General features: G+C 44.1%; 1 protein-coding gene across 1 annotated transcript in view; it reads right to left on the bottom strand.

Annotated features, from left to right (window-relative positions):
- Positions 1-20,223, bottom strand: part of FUZ (fuzzy planar cell polarity protein) — a 59,786-nt gene that overhangs the window by 33,627 nt on the left and 5,936 nt on the right. Inside the window, exons 2-7 of the mRNA XM_066607228.1 lie at positions 13,914-14,035; positions 10,794-10,878; positions 9,226-9,294; positions 6,987-7,091; positions 1,631-1,828; positions 670-765 (exon numbers count right to left, since the gene is read on the bottom strand). Coding sequence (XP_066463325.1) covers positions 670-765; positions 1,631-1,828; positions 6,987-7,091; positions 9,226-9,294; positions 10,794-10,878; positions 13,914-14,035 — 675 coding nt within the window. The remainder of the gene's footprint in view (positions 1-669; positions 766-1,630; positions 1,829-6,986; positions 7,092-9,225; positions 9,295-10,793; positions 10,879-13,913; positions 14,036-20,223) is intronic.

Below are 20,223 nucleotides of genomic sequence, written 5' to 3'. Positions count from 1 at the left end.
TGAGTGCCGCTGTATTTCAGTCCATACCAGACATAGCACCATATATTGTATAGCGGCTGTGCCTGGTATTGCAACTCGGGTCCACTTTCACTGCTCTCACACCAGGTGACTGATGTATGTGAGGTCACAGTCTTGAGGAGATGCTGCAATGCTCACCTGAGTGTCACAGCCTCTTCAACTAACTGATCAGCAGAAATCCTGAACGGCAGACCCACCAATCAACTATTCATGACCTATCCTGAGGATTGGTAATCAAGACTATAGTCCCGGAAAAGCCCTTTAATGCCAAATGAATTTAGTTTTGTTATACCTGGCAGTGTGGTTTGTTTATAACAAAGTACATGGTAAATCAGTGCCTCATTAGAATATAACCTATTCTTAATGCTGCCTCTTTAAAGGTGTCAGTACTTTGAACTTTGGGAAATCACTGCACCCTTCAGAACTTTAGCAGACAGTGTTGCCCTCTTCCATGCTTAAATGGGTTTTCCTGCCACCAATGTGCGATTGGTGGGGACTGAACTTTGGGATCCCCATATATCCTGAGACTGAAGAGGCAACAGCGCTTGGTAAAGCACAAAGGTCATTTGGCTTATTGCCAACACCATGCCACTCCAGACCAGGTGATGTGTAATTAAAAAGGAAATTCTACATAAATTTTTGATTCTTTACCTCCGACTCCACCTTCTGTAACGATGGGCTGGGGCCACAAAGTACACACACATCTACTCCAGGAACCAGCTGAAAGGTGAGCAGCCTGTGAGGAACCTGAAAAATACCAGGTGAACCAGTGAAAACTTTATAAACAGCACATTACAAAAATGGAAACAATGATGACCTATCCTCAGTACAGGTTATCAATAGCTGATCAGCAGGGGTCCTGAATGGCGGACCCCATCTATCAGCTATTTATCCAGCCACTGTCATAGTGTATGGAGCAGGAAGCTGAAAGCTCCACACATTTTTCAGTGGCCCAGCATGGTATTGTAGGCACAGCTCCCAATGCCGTAAATGGGAGCTGTGCCTGCAATATCATGCCAGGCCATTGCACAATTGATGGAGCCATTTACTTTCAGCTCCATACACTTTGAAATTTGGCCAGCAAACAGCTGATCAGTGGGGGTTCCAAGTGAATACCACAGCTGTCAGCTATTGATGATTATCGTCAGGATGGGTCATCAGTTTTTCAGAGCTAGAAAACTCTTTTGAATGGAGTCATACACACGAGCAATTTTTTCCCCTCACAGTAATGTTGCGTAGTTAAAAAGAAAAATTGCTGCATGTCCTATTTTTTCGTGTCCCTTGGAACGCATTGTCCATTGTTTTCAATAGGATGGTCAAAGACATTAAGTGTGATGTGATGTTTCCCAACACTTGTCGATCCTCCGATATTCCGCCGTGGGGGGGAAGTGCTGTCAGGTTTCAGAGGTAAGTCTATCCGATTGATCCCGGCATGCCGCTATTTAAATCCTGCGAGCGTGATCATCACCCGTGGACAGGCGGCCTTAAGCAGTGGAGATACCACTTTAAGAAGTCCCCATCATTGCTCAACAAAGACCCCATCTCCTTTTGTATATGGCCTGCGACCCTCCAGACACACTTGAATAATACTATTTTTCCAAAACCAACTCACTGTGGGGCTCCCTTGAGGCAGGTAGACAGGGTAATCCCGTGATGAATGTGGAGACAAGGAGGCTACCAACCAGCACAGCAGCATCACATCCTGAGATGCCAGTCTCCACCACTTATTTGTGGCTGCTACCACTTTTCCTCCAGCCATAAGGCAGCCAAAGTCACTTTCTGCAGCTTGCGTGAAACCATCCAGACATTCCTGTAATAAAAAATAGCACAGCTATAGGAAATGACTTCTTAATATGATGGCCGTCTACTGCTGTAAAAATCCTACCAAACCCCAAGCTAAGATCTGATTTCCAAAGAACTACAAAGGGCTTCCTATGCATCGGTGAGCTTGGCAGTCATCACATTGGAATTCTCTGATAACACTGGACATTATGGGTGCCTATACTTAGACATCGGAGGTAGAAGCAGAAAAAAGTGGAGCGAAACCCATGTAGAAAGTTGGTGCTAACTTGGATCCAGGGTCTGTATTTCAACAGGTATATGTATATAATATAGGTGGAGGGAGGTGCTACCAACCACACAAATACTCCCAAATAGGGTGTAAATATAATGGAGGGAAGGAGAAAATGACCCTGGTTAATGGCACAGAAGTGTAAAATACACTTAATTATGGTATTCCTTGTCTGCCGTCAGCCTACAGGTCAGCCAATGTGTTTACTAGGCCCAGTAATATAATGTTACATGACAGTGTCACCCTATCAATGTAGGAAGCAGTTAGGTTTCCTCAATAGGGATTTAAATGAAATGTTCAGGATTAGAAAAACATGGCTACTTTCTGCCTCTCAGAAAAAGGGAAAGAAGGATCCAATGGATGGATATTTTAGGGGAAAGAAATGTTCAAGGAGGTTGGGAAATATTGCAAAATGAATACAAATTGTCAATAATTCCTAAAAGTAGGAAGAGTGGGAAGCAGTTAAAGAAACCAGGATGGATGAACACAGAACTTGCACACATTTTAAAAAGGAAGAAAAATATGATATGTTTATTGAATGGAAAGAGGAGGAATATCTAAAGAAGAATATAATGCAGTCTGCAGAAACTGTAAGGCAAGTTTTAGAATAGCTAATAATGAATTAGGGCTTGCAGAGACCAAAAGCAATAAAAAGGATTTAGGGGGTATGTCAAAAGCAAAAGAAAAGTCAAAGATGCTATAGGAGGTTTACAAGATGAAAATGGTGAACTGGTTAAAATGATGTTGAGAAGGTTGAACCTTTAAATTCCTATTTTGTACCTGTTTTCTCTCAGAAACTAGATGGAACATTAACTGATCTTCCCTGTGCTATTGGGGGAATAAAAGAATGCAGGCTCTCTGTAAGCAGAGAGATGGTGAGGGAACACATAGCTAACTTAAATGAATTCAAGTCTCATGGTCCAGATAAATTACATCCTAGGATACTGAAGGAAGCAGCAGAGGTAATTGCTGAACCACTCGCCATAAGTTTTGAAAATTCCTGGAGAACGAGAGAAGTTCCAGAAGACTGGAAAATGGCAAATGTTGTCCCTATCTTCAAAAAAAGGGGAGAAGGTGGATCCAGGAAACTACAGGCCTGTGAGTCTGACTTCTATACCAGAAAGATCTTTGAACAAATTATTAAACAGCATGTATGCAAGTACTTGGATGACTATGGAGTAATCAACCAGAGCCAGCATGGGTTTGTAACAAACGAGTCATGCCAGACGAATCTAATTTCCTTCTATGACAGAATCACTGACTGGGTTTATCAGGTAACTGTGGTATATACAGTATATCTTGACTTTAGTAAAGCATTTGACAAAGTATCTCACACCATACTTATTGAAAATATAGCCACATATGGGATTAACAAGGCAACTGTTAGGTGGATCATACTCAAAGATTGTACGAAGAGTAGGCGTGACAGCATATGTGGTGTAATTAAAAGACTTCTTTTATTCCTCCAAACAATAACACATACCATGTTTCGACTCCTCTGAGTTTTTTTCAAGCATAAACAATAAGAACCCACATATAGCATTATATAGAAAGAATTAAAAGCAGACACACCTATCACAGTAAAGCATCAATTACAAGTTGCCACGCACCACAATCAAGTCCACCTGTGCGTGATGTGGTCATGGCGATCAGGCCCATAATCTACGTATTCATATATTCACAATGATGTTTAACTCTATGCACAGTGTCCGGAAATCCTAGCCGCGCATGCGTGAGGTCCAACACTTTCACATGATCAGCTCCCGTAGCCCCGTTTAGAGCGCATGCACGAGATCATGTTTAATCACACGAGCACTCATCACGGAATTCACATTGAAGACTTTCATCATCATCGCGCATGCGCGGGAATATGCATCACCATGCGAGATCATGCTATTACAAGGCTATAAGTTTCATTGCGCATGTGTAGAAGCACTCATCCTCATGTTAGATCATGACATTATCAGGCAGCCATAAGTGTTATAGCGCATGCGTGCAAACCTATATCCTCACCCATGTTTAGGGTGCTCCTGTTGCAACAATCTTTTGAAGGGGTACAAATTCCATCATGCCTGTACTGGTGGCTCATTTAAAATCAGAGGCCGCTATACCTGCTCCTTATCCTTTGTGATATATTTAATAACATGTCCATGTGGTCTCTAATATGTTGGCGAGACCACTTTAGAGGTGAGGAGCAGGATAGTGAAGCACAAGAGTACAATTCATACAAAAAACATGGATCTCCCAATCCCACGGCACTTTGTTAATAGCGGCCATTCCATTAGCCAATTAAAATATCGGGTGATTGATGATGTGCCCCCTTCGGTAAGAGGTGGCGACAGGGTTAAAGCACTCAAGAAAAAGGAGTTACGTTGGATATTTCTTCTGGACACCATGACACCTAGAGGTTTGAATCATGAATATAAAGTCGCAATACTTGTTAATCTACCGGGTCATGTGTGCGCGTATCCGTATGTATATCTGTAATATGCATTTTTAATTTACACTTTCTTTTTTCACACAGGCTGACATCGATGTTGTCATGGCGACTGTGTAACCATCTACCACGTACCGCTCTTTACACGAGGGGGGCGAGTTCTCATCAATGGAAGTGTTCAAACAAAGGCTGGACAGACATCTGTCTGGGATGATTTAGTGACTCCTGCACTAAGCAGGGGGTTGGACCAGATGACCCTGGAGGTCCCTTCAAACTCTACCATTCTAGGAGTCTTCCAGAAATAGTGCCACACTTGTCTGTGTGTTCTGTCTGCTATTATAGCTTAGCTTCATTGAAGGGATGAGGCTTGCAATATCAAACAAGTCCTGTGGTACTCTACTTAGAAGAAAGCAGCCATCTTTTTCTAATCCTGGAACCCCTTAATATGAGGTTGTCAAGTTTAGAAAGACCATTTTCATGCACTCAAAAAATGTATACCGAGTTAACAGTAGGGGGCATTATCTCTCCAGGAGTCTCATCTCTTTCCAAGAGTGGTTAAAAAGACCATTTCTGGCTTTGAAGAACCTGTTCTGCATTAAACGGAAAACCCGCTAATATGAATGGGTACTGTGTAATATGTAATATCTCCTGTGGTGGCGCTGAAGGGAAATTGAACACCTACTTATAAGTTTCCCCCCAAATTAAAGCTGATCATTGGAGGTCTCAAAAGTAGAACACATTGTGATCATCTTACTGTCGAGGAACATTTCCATTCGACTGAAATGAACAACACTTTTATTGTCCTTCAGTAGCAATGGTCACTAACATTATTATGGATTTAAGATCATGAGTTGCCTTGAGGACCAGCAACAGGGGACAGGAGAAGAATTATCTGTTGCAAGTAAATTGCAAAGTTTTTATTTAACTTGTATCTTGGCTGGACAGGGGTTGCTACAGGTCTCTACCCTTAGGCCTCCTGCACACGGGCAGGTCGGACCCTGCATTCGCGATTCCCGCATGCAGAGTTAAACCCGGTGCCACCTGCGTACCTGTCTGACGTCTGCTGTGAGCGTTGCGCGACGGAGTGCCAGTGGACACATCCGCATGCGCAGTAGTCGCGAACGGTGGGAGGTACTTCCACAGTGCTCACTGAGGACGTGAAATGGAGTTTTGCCATTAAATGCCATGGGCAGTATCTGCTGCGGAGTCCGGAGGCGGACGCCCGCCATGGACTCCACAATGCAAATACGCCCGTGTGCAGGAGGCCTTACTGATGGCTTCCATTCAGCAAGAAATAATAATTGTATTTTCAGATATCCTCATCCTCAGTAGATCAGGGCATATCAAAAGTTGCTCAGCTACGAGTTGAATTTTTTTCTGAGACAGCTTGAAGAAAAAAGCCAGCACTTCATTGTAAAAGAAGATAAAGCCGAAATTTAAATATATTTATCTGTACGGGAACAATTTTTCATGCAATGTAATAATTAGGAATAATAGTTTGTAGATGATGCAAGTGTTAAAATATCATTTTAACGCTGCTAGTTCACTGAAATGACACATTTATGGACATGACATACTGCCATCCTACCAGTTACACAAAAGGGTAGATGGGTCATTCCAGGACAAAAATCACCCAAGTGGTAGTTCCCCACCATCTCTGATTTTTATGAAACTTTGCACATTTGTTCATTAAAATCTCAAATTATCAGTCCCATCGAGTGATGAGGTCAAGAAATACAGGGGATCAGTTTCTCAAATCAACCATAATATACCCCTTGGGTGATTTGTCCTGGAATGACCAAGGTTGCCTCTCAAATGCAGCATGTGCTGGGATGCAGGACACTGTAGTCTTCGATATATACACTAGACACAGTAGAAGATTTTGAGAAATCCTAGGCAAGCATTTGGAAAAACTGGAATACAAGAAGTTCAGATCCCCACTATTTGTGTGTATGGAAAACTGATAGACACATTTTTTTATATTATGGTGTCCCCTAATCCTTGATTTGTTTCTAGTCCCCCAACACGTTTTTAGTGCAGATCTGGAATAGAAAATGATGAATTCAATTGATTACTTCATCTGACCACCATTTTTGCACAGTAGACAGTATTTCATTGGTGCTCATTTACTGCAAATATGAACCTCATTCACAGAGGCTGTGCAATACTCATCCATACGATGGCAGGTCAGATGAACACATTGTACAGACTATTTACTAAAGGACATAAAAATGGACATTTTTTTGGTGGTTGCTCTTGAATATATAAGACTATAGTCAAAGGCGTCATTTTGTGAATTTACTGCATGTCTGGTAAATATTTTGCTACTGTATCAGGCAAAAAAAAAATCCCTAAAAACTGGAATCTTGTGATAAGCACAAAACAACAATTTAACCCTTCTGACTCTACAGCAAGTGGCAGTGCTTGAACAGCACTGAGGTCACACAGGTCAGCACTAACCTGAAGAATGGCCACATCAGGAGCAATGACGCAGTCCACACATTGTGTTAGGTCTGCCATCTTCTCAGACTCCGTTAAGAAGCCGTCAATCAACTTGTAGCAGCCCTGAGGAAAAAGAGGCAAAAAAAAAAAAAAGATTAAGGCTTCCTTTAAACATTTTTTGTAGCTTTTTTTTTTTTTTATTAACCAAAAAGGGCATGTACAAAGCCAGCGTTTAAATGGGACATACTTTCTTTTACAAGAGTATTTGAATGGCCTTGTTTTATTTACACACTTAACATGCATTTGGCATGAACTATCAAGACGCCTATGCAAAAATGCCAGGAAACAAAACCCAAACTGACAGCCTGCTATGATTGCAAAAAATAAAGACTGACAAATGAAAAAAAAACAAACACTGCTTAAAGCACACTTAATATTTCCTTATTGCCTTGCAGCCAACGCCTGGCCATCGGAAGACACCGTAAGCCCCACCCTGTTCAGGACCGCTTCCAAAATAGCATGAAAATGGTTACACTAGGCAAATTGGTTTAAGTCATGGAGCTTATGAGGTTTGGTTCACAGGGCATTGCTGCAAAAAACTGTACTGTTTTCAAATCTAATTTAGGCTGCCTGTCCTCGGGCGTTGCAATATCCTGCGGCGGATCTCCGCTGCGGGAGCCACTGCCTGGGAGCAGGAGCCAGCAGACGGATCTCCGCGGTGAGCCTATCTGACAAGCAGGCTCACCGCCGAGAATCGCGGCAATTCGCAGCATGCTGTGATTTGCCAGTCGCGAGCGGAGAATCCTTATGACTCTCCGCTCGTGGACAGGGGGGCTGCGCTTTTCATAGCAACGCGTTCACTGTATTCTCCGTGTCTGGATTATCGCCGCGGGGAACGCAGTGAAAATTCACCTGTGGACAGGAGCCCTAAAGGGATTTTCTGGGACTAATATATTGATGACCTATTCATTGATATCAGATCGGTAGGGTTCCATTTATCAGCTATTTGAAAAGGATGTGGCGAATATATGAGCCCCCCGGTCTCTTCTTAGGTATGCAAGATCGCATTTGTTGAACATATGACCTGAGAGAAGCTCAGTCCCATTCAAGTGAATGGGACTGAGCTGCTATACCAGGCACAACCACTATACAATGTACAGCGCTGTACCTGGTAACCACTGAAGTGGCTACAGTGCTCACAACTTTAAATAGCTGTTCGGTGGGGTCCTGAGCAGTGGACCCTCACCGATCTGATATCGATGACCTAACCTGAGGATAGGTCATCAATATCTTAGAGTACTTTTACGCAAAATTTTGTTGCTCCTGTGAAAAAAAAAACAAAACACAGGAGCGACAGTCATTCAGTGAACAAGGATGGAGCGCGTTGGAGATCTCTTACAGTGACCTGCCTCCAAAAACTGTGAACAGACAGTCGTTCAAAGATAAATCACTGCTTGTTTACACGGAGCGAGATCTCGCCGACTAGTCGTTCCATTTCAGTGACCCGAAAAGAAGCAACTAGAAACTAATGAGTGATTTCTTGCTTAGCACTGGTGGGCCTCAAGTTTACATGGGACAACTACACAAATCTCACACGCATTATGTTGAATGCTGTGATACAGATAAGCGATTTTTCCCCGCATCGATGTGATGCAGGAAACAAATCGTGGCATGTCCTATCTTTGTGCGTGCTCTCATATCGCATCTCCCATTTTTTTTCAATGGGGCCGAAGGTGCACGTGATGTGAGGTCTCCCCATTGAAAAAAAAAACGCCACGGGAGTCACTACTTTCCCGGACTGATATGAGGCAGTTATGAGAGAAAACGCCTTGCATCTGCAAGAAAAAAAAGCATGTTGCAAGCACGATATCGGTCCCAGTTTCGCGGCTCGATATCGCGCTTGCCCGTGTGAAGGTAGCCTTAGTCTAGGAAGAAAAACTGTTAACCCCTATCAAGTAGAAAGCAAACCATAGCAAAAAAATATATTCTTCCTAGAAGCACTCCTGCCCTCTTATTGCTCCACAATCTCAGCTCCCTTTCATGGTCAGACCATTGTAGTCCCCTAGAGAAAGCAGAGACGACAGGTACAACATGGTATGATGCTTTGCCAACACCACTGCCACCTTATTCTAGTGTTCAGCGTGACAGCAGTCGCGTACCCGTCACGTCACTAGGATATGCCATCAATGCCTTTCCTGCCGTAACCCCGTTTCCATGGAGTGTGCTGACAATAACTTGGTCAACCGGTTACACTTACCCTCAGGTCCTTCTTCAAACGTTCCACATTTTTTATATTGATGAGATCGTCCAAGCCAATCACTAGCACCTATAAAAGTAACAGTGACACATTAACGCTGGTGTATACAATGACTTTTGCCCTACCACCATAAAAAAGTCATCAATTCATTTTTACAAGCTCTTCAGATTTTACAACGCCAGACTGTGTGAGATTGTTAATTGTTATTTCACAGAGAATATAAGGCCGGGTTCCCATTAGGTTGGAAGTTTCATTTGGAGCCTTCAGCGCAGATCCGACATTAAATCCCGTACAAAATAGCGCAGCATGTTTCACTATGTTGGTCGGGAAAATGCTGGTCAGAATTCCAGAAGCCGGACAGAACTGTTATAGTCAATGGGGTCGATTTTGGGCCAGCGGGTATTTTCGTTGTTTGGCTCCAAGAAGTTGGCCAAGCAATGAAAATGGACCAAAACCATGGGTGCCGGTGTGAATGTGCCTTACGCATTTACGTAAACCGATATGTTAGGAGAGGTGACCATCATCTTGCACCAAATCCTTTGAGAACACACTGCAATAGAAAATTAAATATCATATGATGGCAGAAACTCTTACATTTGATTCTGAGGTCTGAGAACCTCTGGAAAGGCTTCACTTAGAAAGGGCTATCCCAACTTCACAACTCTTCTTTGAAAAAAACGGATCCCCCTCTCCCAATGAAACACTCCAGAATCAGAGGTTATGGTCAAAAGGCAGCAGCTCTCTGCTTTAGCGAAGAGTTAAAGGGGTATTTCGGGCATTTACTATTGATGACCCATCCTCAGAATAGGTCATTTACCATTAATTGGCGGGAGTCTGCTGCTCAGGATTCTTGCCGATCTTCTTTCCATTGTCAGTGCATCCGAGGCAGATGTCTGCATTGGTGGACAGAGACTGAAGTGTAATAGAAAGGCTTCCCTCCTACTGTAACAAACGACAGCAATGCTTTCCATTCTACTTCTGGCCCCTCACTGCGGTCAGAGCTGGAAGTGTAATGTAATGCATTGCTCTCATTGATTTCAACGAGAACAATCTGTCTATTACAATTCCGGCACAGACCACCGATACAGACATCTGGTTCTGCTGTAGTGACAGCAGGCTGAAGGATTAACTAATCGGAGGAGTTTCCAAGAGTCAGACCCCCCCCCCCCCCAACGATTAACTACTGATCACCTATCCTGAGGATAGTTTATCAATAGTAAAAGTTCCAGAATACCCAGTTTTAAACCCTCTATAACATCTATATGCCCTTATAGCACATATAGACAAGAACTGTCCAGCTTGGACAGCCTCTTTATTCACTGCATAATGAAAAGTTATGCAACTTTCTAATCTACTTTGTTTCCATCCATTCCACTTTTGATGATCCCTGCTTGATGTCAGTAAATGAAAATATACTCGTTTACATCCAGAGGCTTCAAACCTGTCCTGAATGTAATGGTATAAGCAGTGTGTTGTGGCATACAGGCAGCACGGGGTTTATAAAATCCAAGCAGAACTATAAAGTCAGCCCCACATTTCAGAATGGCTATTGATGACCGGCTGCATACCATAGTGCTGAAGACATTCTCCAGTAGTTTGTTCAATGACAAGTCGCTGGCTGTGTTTTCACAGGACATCACAATTAGGTTGATGCTACAGAAAACAAAAGGCTTACATATTAATACAATACTAAAAAAGTGTTTGCTCCTTTCCTGACTTGAAGGTGTCTTTTAGGCCGCCTGCAGACGGGCGGAAATTCCGCGGCGGGATTTCCCGCAGAATTGCCGCCCCTGGATGCCTGCATAGGATTGCATTACAGCACGCAATCCTATGCAGACGGCCGCGGTTTGTCCGCGCGAAATCACGCGCAGCAAACAAACCATGGCATGCTCTAATTCTGTGCGGGGCTCTTAGAGCCCCGCACAGAAACGTCACTCACCAGCCGCCGGCTCCGCTTTGCTCATGTGCCGGGCAGTCGGCACATGAAAGACCCGATGCTGCGGGAGCGGGTAAGTCCGCGGTGCTCTCTGCAGGCGCTCAGGTCGGGTCCCGGCTGCGAGAATTCTTGCAGCCGGATCTGACCTGGCTGTCTGGAGGCGGCCTTATAAAAGTATAATTGAACCAAGTGATATATAGATTATTTTTTTTAAACGGACATTAACTTCTCACATAACTTATGCTCATCTAACAGCCTATGCGCATCTCATCAATCTTGTAATTTACTTGCATTAAAAATGTGTTTGTTTTACCATTAAAAATGAAGTTTTAAGTACCAACCACAAGGGGTCTCCTTTCCAGCACCTTTGCAATCCACTGCTTGTTGTTAGGCATTTGGTTACTCTAGTAGCAAGGACCATGGGACATTGCTAATTAATACATGCAAAAAAGGGGAGGGCATTCAGATACTGCCTTGCAGCTGATTGTAGCAGGGCTATGCAAGGCAGCATGGGAAGTGTGGGAGACGAAGGCCTCATGTCTACGGGGAAAATCAGATCCGCTGCAGATTTGGGCTGCGGATGCACTGTAATTGTCTTTTATTTTTCATGCGGGAGATCAATTGAGCTCTATGAGCTCCCGCACGCGTGATCCGCACCTAAATGGAGCATGTTCATTTTTTTTCATGCTCCAGAAATTTTTAAATTCACTTTTATTGACCATCCGCGGGCATTTATCTACTCGTAGGTGGTCAATGCATCCCTATGGGGCGTGGATCCGCGTGCGGGAAAAACGCTCCGGATTTTAATTCTTTATTTGCCCGTGGACACGAGGCCGATTCCTGGCCAGTACAGTACTGGCAGAATGAGTGCATAGCACTCACCCGGACCTGTAAGTGCAAACAGCTGAAAAACAGGAACATTTAAATGGAAATCTGATAGGAGGTCAACTTGGGTGAAAACAGCACCAAAGCAGCGACTGCTTCTAAAAAAATGTTTGAGAACTCAGATACACATTAAGATTTGAGACACTTGCATCACAAATATAAAGAAATAGAAGAAATCAGGAAGGGGTGTGTATACTTTCTCATGACACTGTACAAAGTTCAAATTAAACATTTAAGATTGTATTGATAAGGCGTCTGTCAATGGATAACGGAGAAGATTATGCAGATTCATCAATCATATGTGATAACGTATCCTAGTTTCAGAGCGGTTATCGTTGTTAGTGAATGACGAGATCATTCTCAGAATTACTAATAGCTTGCATGTTATGACCGACTGCTATTGATTTGGCATGATTCAGGGACATATCTGTTTTCTACACATTTATAAAAGGTGCAACCAGGCGAGGCCTCACTTACAGCATATTGGGCGGACATGACTATTAGTGTAATATCTATCACTGTATATTCCCTATTGGTGCGTCTGTAGATAATAAAGCTATAATCAGCGTGTTCTGATATGTGAAAGCAGCATATTTATTTCTCTCCCATCAGAAGATACCCGTTACAGATCATTTCGACTGGGCCAGCGCTTGCTCCGTCTGGCACAGGACAGTGTTGTCACATGCGAGTGGCTGCAGATGTGCCACCCATATATAAGTTAGAGTAAGGCCAGTTTCACATCTGACTTGGAATTTCCGATCGGAGGTCCCGCTGCAGATCTGGCGCAAAATACGGGAAGAAAACGCTGCATGCAGCGCTTTTCCTTCCATCTACAAGCCGGGCAGCTGAGCGGAAACCATATGGACCCCATTATAGTCAATGGGGTCTGTTCAGTGCTCTTCGGCCACGGGGATTCTTGGATGGAGCAGGAAAGCAGACCTATGCTACAGCATTCAGGTATTTTAATGAGCTTTTGCAGTCTCACGGACAGCACTTTATACAGGGAAGAAGCAGGCAGCGGGCCACTCTGGCTGGCACTGTAAACTTTAATTTATGCAAAGCCTTGCTATAAACAATAACCCTTTGCTAGTCAGTCACCGACAAGTTCTTCAAAAAAAGAGGTTTTGCAGCAGCTAAGGTGTGTATTATGAGAAATAAGGTACCCTTACTATGAATGAGGATTGTGAGAAGTCCTCTTACAGTCCGCATGACTTGTAGAAAAGCAACTGACTAGCTTTGTACTTTTATATGGTAAGGGAATGCCTTGTTTTCTTAAAGGGCCTTTCTAAGACTCCACAAAGCTAAGAGCCCAACAGAACCTGCAACCATATAATTTCGTAAAATTGGTTGCAGGCACGCCAGTATGATGAAGATGTGGGGTACGATAAGGGAAGCAAATTAGTAAGTAATTAGTAACTAGCATATCCATGACCTATTACAAGGAAAAGGTTTTAGAAGTCTGGATAATCCATTCTGATGCAGGTAGATGCAGAATGCCAAAACAAGAATTAATAGAAACCTCATTTCACCACCTGGAAATTCAGGTTATACAGGACAGAAAGCTGAAGTCTATGCTAATGTTGGTAGGATCCTGGTCCTGTAAAGCAGCCCAATGATGACCATAGATGGACAGATGTTTCAATGTCATGAACTGCTGCCCACCCATAGCCCCCCATGTTGCCCCAGCACAGAGACCTTTCTCACTACATTTCGTAAGACATCTTTTGAGATATACTGACTAAATCTGACAGTCAGGAGCAAGCTATCACCGGCTAAATGACATCCGGAGGACATATAGGATGGCCAGCAATGATCCAGTTGAGGACAATGGTGCAGAGAACGCATAGCCCCCCCATCAGTCACTTACCTGTCATGGAAGCTTCGCCACACCACCCGACTGTTCTCAGTGCGTACAGACGTTAAAAGAACATCCTGATTATTGGCAAACATGTGCACGCCATTCAGCGATCCAATGACCGAAAACGGCAACTAGGAAACAAAAAAGAAAAGTCACCATGGATCACCAGCCTGTCTTTCTAGCTTAGAGATGGATAGGGTTGCACAACCTAAAACAACATTTACCTACTCTCCAGGACTCCCATCCGAAAAAGGAAAGCCTCCTACAAAAGCTGATGGAAGCTGGCACTATGGAATGTACTGTATAAACATGTATGCGGTGAGCTCCCCCTTGTGGCAGTTGTCCATAGGCAACATTTTATGATTTAGAGTTGTTTTCGAAGGCCAAAAGCAATGTAGATAAAGGGAGGCAAAGTTATAAAATAAGAAAAGCAGCATTACTGACCTGTTCTAATGCTGCCAATTTAGTGCTCGCCAACAGTTTTCATGTGCATGACTCGCCACATGACCACTGCAGCCAATGACTGACCTCAGTGGTACCCTGGGATGTCAGGTACATCATCATTACAGTGTTTGGAGCACAGATATGGCAGCAATGGACTGTAAAGGTGAGTATAGCCTCTTATTTTATAACAACATTCCCTGTCCATCTCATTTTTTGTGGTTTTGGAAACCTCTGGCACAGTTCATGAAGAAGAGCACTCTGTTGGCACTGTTAATAAGCTGGATCACTGTTGGCGTTGTTTACAATGTAAATAATGCCATGTGGAGGCCATATATGTGGTTGTCAGATGTACTTGTAGGCTGCATTACTATAGCCTCTCAAGTTACAATGACGAGTCTCAAGTCAATCTAAAAATCATTCTAAGGCTTCTGAAACACTTACTGTGTGCCCAACCTGCACCCAAGCTTCTGGGACACAGCTCACATGTGACGCCTGTCCCAAATATGGAAGGCCCGCACATTAACATGCATTTGCATGTCCCAATTCTTGCATGTAATCTGCACAAGAATAGGATATACGATGAGTTTTTTTTCACGCAGACCAAACAATGGCAGGTTGTATAGTCCCATAGGCTATAATGGCTTTGTGTGCCGTCTGTGAATTTAACACAGACAGCCCACAGAGTCAAATTCACTAGTGTACCGAAGGCCTTAACCCTTTCCAATCCACTGTCTGACCTCTGAAGACATTATGATTTAAGGCTGTTCAGCTCCTATGTTTGAAGACATCCGTCGGGGTTCTCTTACTGTATATTGCCAGCCTCTCTGCTGTCGGAGCCTATCCAATGTGTAGAGAATAAAGTCAGTCCCACCAACAGCACTAAATAATCCCTTACCAGGGTCAGGCAATCAAAAAATGCAAAAGCCAGTTAAAGGGGTTGTCCCGCGAAAGCAAGTGGGGTTATACACTTCTGTATGGCCATATTAATGCACTTTGTAATGTACATCGTGCATTAAATATGAGCCATACAGAAGTTATTCACTTACCTGCTCCGTTGCTGGTGTCCCCGTCTCCATGGTGCCGTCTAATTTCAGCGTCTAATCGCCCGATTAGGCGCGCTTGCGCAGTCCGGTCTTCTCCCTGGTGAATGGGGCCGCTCGTGCCGGAGAGCTGGCTGGTCCTCGTAGCTCCGCCCAGTCACGTGTGCCGATTCCAGCCAATCAGGAGGCTGGAATCGGTAATGGACCGCACAGAGCCCACGGTGCACCATGGGAGAAGACCCGCGGTGCATCGTGGGTGAAGATCCCAGCAGCCATCTTAGTAAGGAAAGGAAGAAGTCGCCGCAGCGCGGGGATTCGGGTAAGTACTAAACAGTTTGTTTTTTTTAACACATGCATTGGGTTTGTCTCGCGCCGAACGGGGGGCCTATTGAATAAAAAAAAAAACGTTTCGGCGCAGGACAACCCCTTTAAGAGCCAAAAAACCAGAAAGGCTCCAGATAAATGTCCATATGAATGATGAACTGGCAGCATGAACGGATGTATGGAGGTATAAAATCGTTTTATTACCCCATTACAAATGAATGCGACATTTCGGCACTGTTGTGCCTTCCTCATGCTAACATACAAATGACAAGACATGGTATATATAGCAATGATACATCCACCTTGGACCAATCATGGTCTTCATAAAAAACACACATATGACAGCAATTATATTCCACCAATTGAAGTGCCAACAACACATAGTGCAAACACCTGTCAGGTACTACGTGGTTGATTGTCTTATTCACATGTCATCATCATCATGTTCACAGTCGGCGTCTGGTAGTGATGCCATTCCACTGCAATACAGCAGATGCGCAGGAGAGCTACGTTCGCGAGACTATCCAACGTGTCACCTCATGCAGTACTGGCTTTAGCCAGCATATAGCGCGGTTGTATAATGGCAGAAAAAGAGTAAGCCCCCTAGGAAAACCAGGATACAAATTGGATTGGAAAGGGTTAATACAAGCCAAGTATGAATAGAGGGGATCTATTGTAGGGCCCTCAACTTTAGCCAAACAAAAAAAAACACTTTATCCCCTATGCACAGGATAAGGGATAACTTGCTGATTGCTTGGGGTCCAATAGCTGGTACTCCCACCAATCCAGAGAACGGGGCTCCAAATTAATGGAGTAGAGGTCGCACAGGTGTACTGCTGTTCCATTTATTTCAATGGGGCTGAAGTTAGCCAAGTTCAAGAGCTTGGCTATCTCCAGTGGACCCTAAATAAATGTAGTGGTAATGTACATGTACGACCATTCATTTGGGGATGCTTCGGAGCAACATTCTTGAGATCAGTAGGCATCCCAGCAGTAGGACCCCCACAATCTGCAAGTTACCCCCTTTAATGCAGCCAATCAGGATGCACATTTCCCATGCTCATTACAAAAAAGCTTAGGTGGCAATGTGTTCTTTGCAGGGACTCTTCATGAATGTCTAAACATAGTCCCCGAGAGCAGGACCACATGTGACTAATTATTATTATTTTTATAGCCCCAGCATTATGGAGAGTCCCCACATAAAGGGCTGTCTGCTTTGAATAAATCCTTTTTAGTACATACTGATCTGAACACATGAGCTGCATCTATTGTGACCTGTAACATGATGACAATCACAATACCTGAACCAGCTTCTCCTGTTCCTACAGATTGGTGATTTATAAAATCTTAACAACCCTGGATATGCCATATAAACAAGCTGCACCTACATCCTCTTTTATAATGAAACGACTTGTGACTCAAATGAGCTAATCCTCCATATAATTTGTACTATTCCTGGTACAGACATAAAAATATTAGAGATTCTATCTATCCTGTGTAATGCACACTGAACACAATGTATGGCATGGTAAAGCCTGCAGCTCAATGGCGCCATCTAGTGGACAATATCCATCAGTAACTGATGAAAGACATCTCTTGCAAAAAAAACCATGAGTATGACATTGTAACCAGTCATACTAATAGTCTAGTAATATGTTCCAGGGCTCCACCTACCATGTCATTATAATCCACATCTCTGGGTCCCGCAGACATCAGCGCCTAGGTGCACCAGCTAACTTTGCACCCCATATAGCTATGCCCTGGGCCACACCGAAGGGTGACAACAGCTGATCTTGCCTTCTAGAGATGATGCAAACTTTTAATGTATACTATGTAACTGCCTATACATGCAGCAATACATTTGCTGATCCATGACAGAGTCAATGTCCCGTTCAGAGATCTAGGAGCCGGCGGGTCTTGCAATAGCAGACATATTTGTCGCTATTCATGTTTCTCAGAGGGAAAGTCTCCTGTCTCTTAGGGTGGCTTCCTATCTGCATTGGGGATTCCGCTTTTCTACTTTGTTCGGGGAGCAGGAAAGGGGAATCCCTTCAGCCAAACAGTTCAGTCTCTGGAAAGAACCGAACAGCGCCGGGCGGACCCCATTGACTATAGTGGAGTCTGCCCGCTTACCGCCCAGCTGCCTGGTTTTGGGACATAGAAAAAAGTACAAGCAGCACTTTTTCTTGCGGTATTTTGAGCCGGATCTGTGAAGGAACTTCCGGCCAGAGATTCCGACGCATATGTGACACCAGCCTTAGGCTTAATTCACACCATGTTATTGGATCTATCCGAGGTCCCCTCGGGGTGTTCCTTTGAAATCATGAAAATGGCGTCGCTGGACGGGACCTGGAGAGGGAACCTCTCTCTCGGGCATGCTATTCTTTTCTGGCACAACTAACAGAGATGTCGAAATGAAAACCTGCGGGCCTCTATTTCAGCAGTTTTCAATAATGGTGAAGAGACGTTCCCCGTCCAGGTCCCGTTCTCATGATTTGAAATGAACACCCAGATGGGACCCCTGGATGGAGCAAAGAAGGTTTGAATGGAGCTTTATATGCACCTTCTTTGGTTTTGTGGGTTTTGTCCATGGAGGACATACCGGTAGTACTCTGATGGCACCAGCAATCCTCTGATTGGTGTATCTATCAGAACTGGGTGTCATTGTGACACTGCCATCACCCGTACTTCTTTCCTATCCGATTATATCCAGAACTGAAGTGCTGCCCCCTACAGTACAGTAAATGTGGCATTGCAGGCTGGGGCAGAGCCATTACCCCTACTTATGGTTGCCGACTACAAACTAATGATTCATATACTGCAGGTGGCCACTTGGCTTCTTGCACCCACTATACCCCCGATAAGGCACCTGTCACCTCCAAGTACCGCAAAGAGAAATTTCGGACCAATTTATATATACGATTCATTCTCTGCAATTAAATGGGTTGTCCAGGCATCCGACGGAGCATGGAGAGACGCAACCACAAGCGTCCGACACCCAGGGAGTATCGTGTGCAGGTCCCATTAATAGGAATAGGTCTGGGTGCTGTACATTCTGTGGTAACTCAGTATATTATAACTGACCTCCATTGTTTTTTTCCTTCTGCTTAAAGAGTACCTGCACCCTCCGCTTTGGAGTACTTCTGCTCCACTGGCTGTTTTTGGCTCCCTCCAGCAGCTGAAGATGGACCCAACATTATATGGGGTGGACTTCAGATCCCGGAAAAAGCCAAAAACAGCCAACGGAGCAGAAGGGCTCCAAAAGGTGAAAGTGCAAGTACTCTTTAAACATCCATTTTACATTAACACTTTTTTTTGCGCTTTTCACATTACATATCATATGGTTCATGGAGCACACGTATGACCACCTCCATCCACTTCTGTGGGACTGAGGGAAATCAATGAATTTGGCAATCTTCCAATTGGAGGTGGCCATGCATGCGCACCACTGCTACATTCATATGGGGATTCAAGCCGCGCAGGTTTTGGGACTGCTGGATTCCCAGTGGGACCCCGGAGATCAGACACTTATCCCTGTATCCTGCAAACACTTTTTAAAATTACTTTTAAACACTTTTGCTAAGTCCCAGTATTGGCCTTAGATATGTAATCCTCCAATTGCTCCCACTACCCTTTTCTACCAATTCTTTCCTTATACCCCTGTCCCTTACTTGAGCTAATGTAAATACATGCAAAGGACAAACCTGTTTAAAATACACCCTTTAACCCTTTCCTTGCCAACCACATATCTCCTAATTCCTTGCAGGGAGGCACTTCAGTAGCCAAAATTGTATGAGAAATGACCTTGCTACTAATGGCTGTATGTCAGGCTGTGTTACAGCTAGAACACCGAGTTTAGGCTTGTTTTAAAGCCAAGAATCTATTGGGAAGTGGGAGATAAGTATCAGCTGCACATGACCGCAGCTCTTATTCTGGTCATTCCCAACTGTTTTTATACAGGTGATATATCTCAGGATGTGTTGCTCTTAGGCATTGATAGTGTGCTCTTCTTTTAAGGGATTATTTACATGAGTGTATATCGACCGGCGTTTTCATGGCTGGCCGATATACGCTTCCATCTGAGCAGTTCCCGCCTTGCCTCCCCCTCACCAACTCTCTGCCTCTCTCCACCCCTCCGGCTATTTTCAATGGGAGTGGGTGGGATATATGGGGGGGAGGGGGCGGAGCTAAGCTCCCGCCCCTTGTTCAAAGCCAGCAATAAGAGTGGGTAGGACAGAGCGGAGCCCCATCCCATTGCAAACGCCGGAGTGGAGGAGAGAGGCAGAGAGCTGGTGAGGGGGAGGGAAGGGGAGAACTGCTCAGATGGAAGCATTTTCACGGCCGGCCGTTATACAGTCGTGTAAATAAGCCCTAAGGCCGCTTCTACACGGGCGACACAATATCGCCACAAGAAAATTGCAGTGATATCATATTGGTGGTCTGCATTTTCTCGCAGCGATATTGTGATTTTCTGTCGCTACAATGTCAAGCGACTTTGCAGCACCACGAGC

This window comes from Eleutherodactylus coqui, chromosome 6, assembly GCF_035609145.1.
Source record: "Eleutherodactylus coqui strain aEleCoq1 chromosome 6, aEleCoq1.hap1, whole genome shotgun sequence".
Classification (NCBI taxonomy): domain Eukaryota; kingdom Metazoa; phylum Chordata; class Amphibia; order Anura; family Eleutherodactylidae; genus Eleutherodactylus; species Eleutherodactylus coqui.
This window is presented reverse-complemented; position numbering and strand designations above follow the sequence as displayed.